At 33.5% G+C, this 10822-nt stretch overlaps 1 protein-coding gene across 1 annotated transcript in view; it reads right to left on the bottom strand.

Moving 5' to 3' along the window:
- Nucleotides 1-1956: 1956 nt before the first annotated feature.
- LOC129247914 (neural-cadherin-like) overlaps nt 1957-10822 on the bottom strand; it is a 110434-nt gene continuing 101568 nt past the window's right edge. Inside the window, exon 10 of the mRNA XM_054887283.1 lies at nt 1957-2151. Coding sequence (XP_054743258.1) covers nt 1957-2151 — 195 coding nt within the window. The remainder of the gene's footprint in view (nt 2152-10822) is intronic.

Here is a 10822-nt window from a genome sequence, read left to right as displayed (position 1 = left end):
TTGCATCTACAGGTAAACTGAGAAAATTGTATTTAACTTGAGAAACTTCACTTCCAAAATCTCATTCATATGCTTCGATAAGTTTCATTTATGTTTGAATTTTTATTGCTTGTGCAAAGAACGCACGCAATTATCCACCGGGCATCGGCTAGCATTCAGCACATTTCTACTATGTACTTTTCGCACACGATATCGAGATTTGCAAAACGCAATTCAATTCCGGCCTCAGAGTGCTAATATTTGTTAAAACACACTGCGATAGAATAGCAAATGCGAGTGGTAAATAATGGTGTGTGGCTGGAAGAAGAAGCATCAAATTGAACTGTGTTGGTACGTGCACAAATACAAAATAAAAACGGCATTAGCCATTTGCATATACAATTGGCTAAAAGCAGTACAAAACAGCAACAAATATAAGTGCATGCAAACACTGGCACACACACACACACACAGAGAGAGAACGATTCATATACACAGATGATGTGACAAAAATACTCATAGATTGCAAATGCGAACGCAAATGCCAATGAAAGCAGCACCAAACGATAAACCGACATACCATACTGTCAAGCTAACGAACTGACAAACTGACATACTTTGAGTAGTGTGCAAAAAGATAAAGGCACATACAGCCACACATTCAACATGCCACGAATCACTCTGCAACGCTACACTAATACAAAACACGACCAAGCCAACCAAACTCTTGGCAAGCCAATTGTGTGTTAGCATATTTGCCAGTGCGCGTGTGTGCGTGTGCACTCACGCTGTTATTGTGACTACAGCGTTGACTGTGTACGGCAAAAATATTGGCAACGCGTGTATACTGATTTCAATGCCAAAACCGAAAATTGGCTGCACTCAAAAGGTAAACGAATTTGCAAAACGCCAATCGCGAGCAGCGCTTACAAAGCGAGGTAGGCGAGGGTGTTAGTTAGCAATAAAAAGTATTTTCGTTAGCTTATTGGCAATGAGGTAGTAGAGGTGGTAGTGGTGCAAGTACGCGCTTCCGACATTGAGGTGGAATTTGCGAATAAATGCGCAAACACGCACGCACACACACGCATATGCGCGCTAAAAAGGTAAGTAGTCGCACAAAGTCTGATTTATAGCGAGGGAGTTTCTTAGTTCATGCATATGCGGGTGACTGTATCTCTATAGTTCGCTATGCTAAGTCACTTTGTGGCTCCGATCCAAGTTAGTGCACGAATTATTAAGTTACTTATTTCAATCTAAGGAAAAAGTCATAACTCAAAAGTGATTTTTTTTCTAATTTTTTCAAAACTAATGCATCAAAAGTGTTATATAACTGCAAAAAAGATAGAAAATATAACTTTTTTCGGCAATATTTTAATCCACTTGAAATGGTAGCTGTTGGCACTTCAAATTCAAACGTTTTAAATAAAGCGAAAAAAAAATACTTCAAAACGCACAACTTTTGCACAGCAGTCACTTTGCATACTCAGTCTGTCGTGGTGTGCTGTGCTACTCTTAGACCATCTCTCTTTTTTTTTTGTTTTTGTATTTTTGCGTTTCTACCATTCAAGTAGAAAACTTGTAAATGCAGCATGTTATTTACCCAAAAATTGTCGCCATTTGCATTTGCATATGAAAAAGTTTTCAAAAATAAAATTCATAAAGAAACTTTTACTCGATTGCTATTTTTGTTATTCTTGCAAAAGTTATACGCAGCAGCGGCTGCTGTGGCGGCGGAGTCTGGTGTTGGTGGCAGATGTTGATGTTGGTAGCAAATATTGATGTTGTTAGCTGGTGTTGACGTTGATAACTATTTGGATGCGTACATCTGCCACTGCCACTGCCAGTGCCACTGCTGCATTTTGTCAAAGTTTTACGCATACAATTCGTAAATCACAACTTATAATCTGAATAATTGCGCGCTATAAATGCGCGCGCCGCATAAAATCTTCATTAAAATGCATAAGTCGCGAGTTGGTACTAACCTGAATTGGGTTGTCCATTACTGTTGGGCCGTGCTGATGGCGCACCATCACGCGCCTCCACTTCCAGTGCATAAGCGCCTTTCTTCTCTCTATCGAAAACGGTTTTGGTAAAGATTTCACCACTTTGCAAATTAATTTCGAAGAATTCTTTGCCCTCGTTGCGTGGCGAATCGACGATGTAGTAGTAGACCTGCAGCGAGAAGACAAAAACAGAAACAAAAACAAAAATTAGTAAAATTAGTAAAATTAGCAGTGAAAAGGCATTGAGTGTTTTATGTGAATGCAAGCAGTACCCAGGCAAATCTTGCTGTGGCTCAGTATGGTGAATTAGGAGGTAAAATAAGTAACTGCGGTAGTACCGTTGGTCAAGGAAATGTATTTACAAGGGAAAAAATGTTGTTTTTTGTTCTAAATAAATTTGTAGGATTTTAAGAACTTCATTTTTTATATTGTACTAGCATTTCCCAGTGGGCTTCGCACCACCATACATAAAATGTTTTTTTTATATCGCAAGAAATTTTTCATATTAAGTTTTCTTTATAGAACTCGTAAAATGTTTAAACAGTTGAATTAGTTGATTTTTTTCAACATACTTTCTAAAGATGTCACAATAGCCTTTTCTGTACTTTTTTAAAATTTGATTGTGGTGGTCACCTAAGTATATACAGGTAAGGTGAAAGAGCCGATAAAAACTTGTAATTAAACTTTGATTCTTTAATTTCCATTTCAATTTTTTTACGCTAAATAAATTATGCTAAAATAAATAAAGTTAAAAATGTCTTTCCAGTTCCCTGAATGCTCCAGTTTTTATTATATTTTCGTCCAAAATTAATATTAACATAATACACTTACAACCACAACAGTACAACAGAAACGCCCCTAAGCGGCTGTGTATTTGTTGTTGTTTTTCCCATACAGGCATTTCGTATGAGAGGAAACCATTACTCACATAAAATGTCATAACTCAGGAACGGCTGCACCGATTTCAATCAAACTTCACATAAACCACCTCCTCAAAGATAGAAAAGAACTCTCAAATTTTTGTGTCAATCGGTATGGCGGTTCTTGAGTTATAAGATTACCAAGGAAATGTAACTTCTTTTTATATATATAGATTACATTTCTTAAAATTTTTTGTGACACTCGAAATAACACTGGATCTAAAAATTATTATACTTAGTGAAACCGCTACGTACACGCATGCATGCACGAGTATAAAAACGTAGAGCATTGTTCGAAAGAGCATCACTTAAAAACTACAGCTCCCATATTAATATTTTTTAGAAATAGGAGCTGAAGATGGTGCGTGTGCCATACTAATTTGTATGGGTGTTGCCACCTGTTTGCAAGTAAAGATAAGTAATCTATGAAAAATTATTTTAAAAAAAGTTATTGTATACACATGCATACAAATAAATATACATACATGCACACATACATATATATGTATTTATAATTGGCGCTTACACCTCTTTTGGGTGTTTGGCCGAGCTCCTTCTACTATTTGTGGTGTGCACCTTGATGTTGTTCACAAATCAAGAATGGAGATAGGAATAAAAAGTTAAATATATTTATTATATCCTGAATATCAAAAAGAAATATTTTTCAGTAAAATTAATTTTTGTAGTCGGGTGTTGCCACCTGTTTGTAATAATAAATAATTAATAAAAAAATAATAATAAAAAGTACAATTGCACATGCCATCAAGGTAAATATTAAATATATGTAAAAAAAAATTTAAATTATTATAAAAAAATTGTATGGCGTTGCCACTTTAATTGTATTATCAAAATAGCAATTTATCACACATTTTAGTTGAATATTATACATAGGCATCAAATGCAAGTTGCTTAAATAAGCTTTAATAAAAGAGTATATTAGCTGGTGTTGCCATATTATTGGTATTGCAAAAATAACAACTTTTGACACGTACATTTGAATACTAAACTAGGGATAGCAAATAAAAGGAAGCTTTAATAAAAAAAAACAAGCTTTAATAAAAAATGTATTAAGCTGATGTTGCCACTTTTTTTTTGGAAACTAAGAAATTGATAACAACAATATATAAGTATTGTATTGCACAGTGCTCCTAAAGCAAGGGCAGGGTTTTTGAAAATGGATCCAAGATTTTCCAACGTAGAGTTTTCGTATATGACCTCTAGATTTCAAATTTTCAAACCCCGAAATCGTACCTGATCCTATTTTAAAGATAAATGTATGTATTACTTATGTATGTACTTAAATGTAAACCACTTTCAGCGTAACCCAGGACCAACGACGGGGACGTAGTGGTAACCTGGTCCCATTTTGTTTTTTAAATTTTTTTTGGTTGATTTTTTGTTTTTTTATATTTTTTTTTTGGTTTTTTTTGATTTTTTTAAATGTTATTATTAAATAAAAACTTGAGCGATAACGATACTCCTTGGAATCAAAATTTTGATTATGCATTAAGTGATGAAAATTCTACAACTGCTGTAAAAAGCTTCTCTAAGTATAACTCATCTTCGATTGTATTTATTTTATATCTCTCCCAAGTTTGCGAGAATTCACGGTGGAGTGACTCTCCACTTTGCTCGGACCAATATCCTAGACCATCATTGTGTTTTATGAATTGAAGACATTCCATAATGTGGGTTTTTAAGACATGAATTTTTAAGGTTACTGAGATGCCTTCAATTTCATGTAAAGCAATCAAAGCTTTGTTTAACTTATCCAAATGAACGTTTAGTTCTGGTCCTACTTTTCCAGATGTAAAACTACAATCGACAACTTTATTCATTATTACAAAAGCATTGGTAAAAGGTATGATTTTTAAATATCCCACAGTTTCATAAATCTCAGGATCATTTAGTTTGTGAGCTTCTTTTAAAAGTTTCCTACATGCATTGCCTTCGAAACAATCTCCGTGGTAGTTTTTGGAAATAAGTTTTAATTTTTTTGGCCATATCAAAGCTTTATCTTTTCCCAAAAGGGGTACTAAACCTTTCCAAAACAGATGGTTTACGAAGCCCATTAGCACGCGTAATTCAGGAATTACGCATTTTTCTAACACAGTGATGTCATCACTTTCGGTAAATAGAGGGAGGTTAATAGTGCTATGAAACTCTTTGCTGTTTTTCTTATTTCCACCAGCAAGATTGAACTGTTCATAATCGTTTCTTAAATCTCCGTATGATTTCAGTTTGATAACATTGCTTTCAAAATTATCTGCATTGGAACTACATTGATTGTAAAGCACATCTTCCTGTCCAGATGTCTTGTTTTCTTTCAAGTCGTTAAGTGAAACAAAACAATAAGGACAAGGAAACATTGCAGATGCCGTCTGTTGGCCATTTATGATAAGCATCAATTTAAAATCCGAAACGAACTTGAAGGGAATGTTATTTATTTTAGTGATGTCAAACAAAAGTTTTACGTTTTCATACGTTTCCTTTATCTTAGGTACAATGCATAGTAGTATAACTCGTTTCACGCTCATCAATTTTGCTTTCTTACTTGCGCTACCTCCCTCAGAATAAAGACTTCTCTGATTTTTATCATGAATTGTTAAATCATCATAATTAAAATCATCACCATCAGAATTTTCTTGAAATATTGATAAAGAAATTTTAAAAAATCCGCGGCCCCCGTCAGCCATTGCTTTAACACAAACATTCCCTTCAAGTTTTCTTTCCATAATTACTGCACCAAAAAGTTCTTCCGCATTTGCGTAAACCACTGGTCTTTCTTCTTTTTTTGCATCATCACAATCAAAAAAGTATTTATCTTTTTTATATATATCTTGTAAAAGTTTCGATTTTTCTGACATGTGCTTCTTATAGTCAACGGGTACTGACTTTCTTCCAATATTTGATCTTAAAAAGTTAGCAATGCTTTTCATTTTATTACTGGATAAGCCAAGGTTTACTCGCAAATTATCCAAACGCTCTTCACTGAACGTAATGTCCTTTTTTTCATTAGGATTAACAACAACTCTCATTTTAGAACCCTTCGTACTCAACTCAATTTTCTTATTCTTAATGTGTCGATTTATATCGTCTTCAGAATCAATTTTGGTTCTAATAATAGTTGACGCAACGATTTCTTGCTTGACATCAGGAAGTTTTTCTATTATTTTTAAAGCATTGCCTTGAATATTATTACATGAATGTTTTTTGCCTTTACCAATTTCTTGTAAGCATTTTTTACATATTTGTATATTAGTTTTTTCCTTTTTTTAGCTGTCTTTCTTTGCAAGTTTGTCAATATTTGAGGATCCATAGAGACCATTAGTTGTATCAATCTTAGTTTCGAAATTCCGTTTATAACCCTTAACCTTTACTACTTTCTCATGACCTTTATATCTGCCTGTTAAACATACATAACAATTACAACTGTCCATAGATGTGCGAGTACTTTTAGGTAAAACCAAACTATTGTAATCTGGCATGTCTGGAAAAGGTCTTGTAAAAATGTTGTTACTTGCATCAAAAAGTGTGAGGTAGCAAGTTCTGCATATGCTAAGGGGGTATTTTTCGTTATTTAAATCATAATCTTTGTTTATAAATTTCTTTATCAATGTTTCATACTTTTCGTTTATAAGAAATTTATTCAGCTTTTTTTTGCCAAAAGAAATTTTTGTACCACAAGGTCCGCAGACTTTACGTCTATTTTCATCGTGAGAACAAGCTTTCGTAGTGTCCATTGCACCATTCTAAACAAGTCAAACACTACTTGAAAATATCTGCAAAGCCTTTTTTATTCGTAATTTAACAAAAATTATTTCAGTTTTTTAGTGATGAATAGGACCAAAATGTTTGCGTCAAAGGTGATTTATATTAGGATTGTGAGTTTATTTTAAATTACAGGTATTTGTGTTGTTGAGATGGTGGCTGCTAGACTACAAGTGACTTTTTAGATATTGTGAAATGTACAAATAAACGTCTAGCCTGGCAAGGCCTACTAGATCTTTATCTGGCGTAGACATGAACCTATGCACATTTAAACTGAAAATAAGTAATGTAAGTCTTTCAACTAGATTTACCACAGGTAAACTTACTCTATCTTTAAAATAGGATCAGGTACGATTTCGGGGTTTGAAAATTTGAAATCTAGAGGTCATGTACGAATACTCTACGTTGGAAAATCTTGGATCCATTTTCAAAAACCCTGCCCTTGCTTTAGGAGCACTGTGATTGATAATTGAAAAAAAAATATATGTGCATAGATATTTCAAGGTAAATATAGCATTAATGCAATAATATTTTTAAAAGGTGTTGCCATCTAATTTTAAAGAAAAATTTAAATTAATACCAAAATTTAATTTGAGGTTGTAAAGTTGTATTTCTTTTATCATAAAATGTAATTTACTTTATTGTAAAATTTTACTGTAGTATTTTTAATCGCAATAGAAACGCCGGAAAACTAAAACAACTGCATTTAGTAAGCTGCCAGCCAACGCTGTCCACACTGCAAAGGTAGTAATTGACAAGCACCTAAGCTAAGCTCTGCTCACCGCCGATTACCAAACGGAATGTGTTCTTTCCAAAAGCGCGCAGGCTTTTTATAGGCAAAATCAATCCTATTAGAAAATTCAAATTTTGAGTAATCATTACAATTTTAGGGCATTGCCATATAAGAAAACTTCAAATTAAATCTTAACAAGTTGAAGGTATTGCCATATAAAATTAAATATAATACATTAATAAATTATAAAATACAAGTATGCTACAAGGTTATATTTTGTATATAAAAAACGTAAAAAAATAATAAGCCTTAATTAAAATAATGTACATGTGGTGTTGCCACTTAGTTCTTAAGCCTTAAGTGGTGAGCAACAGTACAGATGAATAAAATATCAAAATTTGGGTATCACGTAAGCTCCGATCGAGAGCATTTTAGTTACAAAGTTTTATGGATGATGTTACCACTTAGTTTTCAAATAAATTAATATTGAAATTGCGTAAAGCATGCACAATAAAATAAAAAAATGTCAATTAAAAGGAGAAATAATTTGCTTTCTTTTATTACGAAAGGTCTATGCACATTCCATTCCGCACAAATTAACCGAGGATTAAAAATTGCTCAGAATTCAACATTCGAAAGACCTCTTAAAGAGGCGAGAAAAGACGAAAATTTCCTTTGCAACATTGTAACTGATGATGAAACGTGGTGTTTCCAACAACATCCGACCTGAAACTAAGCGTCAAAGTGCCAAATGGAAGACTCCAGACAAGCCACCACCCAAAAAATCGCGTTTGGAGAAGTCAAAAATTAAGTCGATGGTCCTTTGTTTTTATGATTCCAAGGGAATTGTTTACTAGGAGTTCATGCCAATGAGCCAAAACGTCAACACAATTTTTATTTTGGCGTTTTGAAGCGTTTGTTGTATCGCATTCGTCTAATTCGAATAGGTAGAAGGCTTATACCGATATCCTGACGGACATTTGGGTCAATGATCTGAAACTCTTTCGAAAAGGTTTTAGATCGCGCAGAACAGTGTACCGAGGGCAGAAGGGATTATTTTGAATAAATAAATTCGAAGTTATGAGAATAAATCTCCAGTCGGTTCTATTTTATCTCAGTCTTGTTTATTTTAGACTTCACCTGGTATATATATTTTTCTTTCAAAAGTTTGATTTACGAAATATGCCTGATAGTATTCCTCTTCTCTCGTAGCATTCACTATCTATCTAACAGTGCTTGACAAAAATATCACGGATGAGCTCTCCATGTTGTAAGAAATAATAGTTCTGATATTCGCAATTTTCTAAGCCGTTTTAAGTGTTAGTAATTTACTATTTTATTTATCTGATTATTTACTCAGTTTCTGCATAGCGACGATTTCACTAAATATTGGGTTGGAGGGAAAGTTTTGTTGTATTTTAAAGAAAATATTTCATGTGAAACCCAAACACTTTGCTTTAACATAAAACGAAGAAATTTAACGTGATCTCCAACAGTTGTATGATGAATGCCAAACTCTTCTGCAATTTCTCGACTAGTTAAATGTGGATTATTTTCCAACATGAATCGCAAAATATCATTATCGATCTTTCTTCTTGATCGATCACTTTCTTGGAGGCCCAGATCCGTGGACAGAAATTTGCTAAACCATCTTTTCAAAATACCGCACATAAATTTTTACATGCAACCAATGCCTTGCTATCTTTTTGGAGTTCATACAAGGAAACGATGAACCATGAAAAATACACCTTTTTTTATTATTAAGCAAGAAAAAAAGAAAGTTACCACTGATTCACTAGTCAGCTGTTTTTTTTTATTTACAAGAAGAGTTTCCTGCCTATTTAAAATATGACAGAACTTTCCCTCCAACCCAATACTTTGAATTTAACAGATGATATCCCGGAGATAAATAAAGATTTTGTGTAGCTTTTTTTTTAATTTTACGTCAAACTGCTTATAAAAATGGAAAAATTGGACTTTGTTCCGTCCTTTAAATAAAAATACAGAAATATGTTAACCTTAAATATAACTAAATTGTTGGATGTGCTTTTAGACTGGAATATCGAGAATCTGACGTCGTGAAACTACTTTGATGTGTGATTCTGATTCAGCAAGTGAACAACCTCTGAAAGAATAGAGTTTGGTTCTATGCACTGAAGGTTAATAAAATTCTGTATGTCTATGTATCGATAGCGTTATCGAGTGGTAATGACTAACCCAAATTTTTAAATCCTTTTAAGAAAATTTTTTGATTCCTCAGTCAATTTGAAATTCTTAGGCTTTAAGCAATTAGCTCATTCCTTATATACTTTTGATGCTGATTAGTCTTAATTGTAAAATGAAATTGACTAACCTGAAAAAAATTCCAAAATATATTAGAAACTCTTAAATCAGTAATTTCCTACTAACAATAACTATCTACCAATTTTCTGTATTTCTATCCTTAAATCTTTACGCGCGCAATACTTCATTTGATTTTTTGAAGGATACAGAATGAAAAGCAGGACACTAGACAAAAAGCCAAATCAAATACTGAATTCGCGCTACCAGTTCAACAGTTTCACAATTATATACAAATGCAAATTTTGCTCACCCTGGCACATTTTCTCAGTGAAAGTGTCTAATACATTTGTGCTTGCGAATACATTTTAGAAAATAAATGTTTTCCATTTTGCTTTTGGAATGTCAAACAGATGAAGGCATTAATTAGTATGAGCACTTAGTTAAAAAAAAACAACAGCTGGTATCTAGGCTTCTCTTCTCCATTTTACACCCTGGAACTTTTCACATCTGCCCAATTTTGCGCGTCAAAAACGAAAATAAAACATTGGGGCGAATTATCACGGATATATGGCGCACACAGACCGCAAGATTGTGGCTACCTGCAATGGCTAACTTGTCAAGCGGAAGCAACGGAAGACCGATTAGCAGCGAGCGGGGCGCACACAAGCCTACTAATACTCATACAACTTCACGGCAGTTACTGGCGAATTTCGCTGCATACGGACGGTCGCACAGTTTCAAAATTTTTACTATTTTCTTTTTTTTCTGTATGTGGTACATAATACCTTTTGGCATTTATTAGCGTGAAAATGTGAGCAAGATGGCGATATAAGCCTGCGGCAGAGACAGCAGTTCTAGCAAAATTGTAAAAATGGTGTTGGAAATTCTAATACGAGAAATAAAGGGACTTTGCAGAGGCAAAGTAAACAAAAAAAAAAGAAAAAAAACAATGGTCGACATTGAAACGCTTCTTCTTTTTTTAAGTATAATTTTTAATTTTTTACAGCACATTGTAATTACGCACGCAAGTCATCATGATTTTTTGTGCTTGGCGGTAAAATCCTCGCGCATTGTTTTTCTATCCATTTCCTTTATATTATTTAAATTTTTTTTTAATTTTTGCTTTGCCGCAA

The sequence above is a fragment of the Anastrepha obliqua genome, chromosome 5 (genome assembly GCF_027943255.1).
Source record: "Anastrepha obliqua isolate idAnaObli1 chromosome 5, idAnaObli1_1.0, whole genome shotgun sequence".
Lineage (NCBI taxonomy): Eukaryota > Metazoa > Arthropoda > Insecta > Diptera > Tephritidae > Anastrepha > Anastrepha obliqua.
This window is presented reverse-complemented; position numbering and strand designations above follow the sequence as displayed.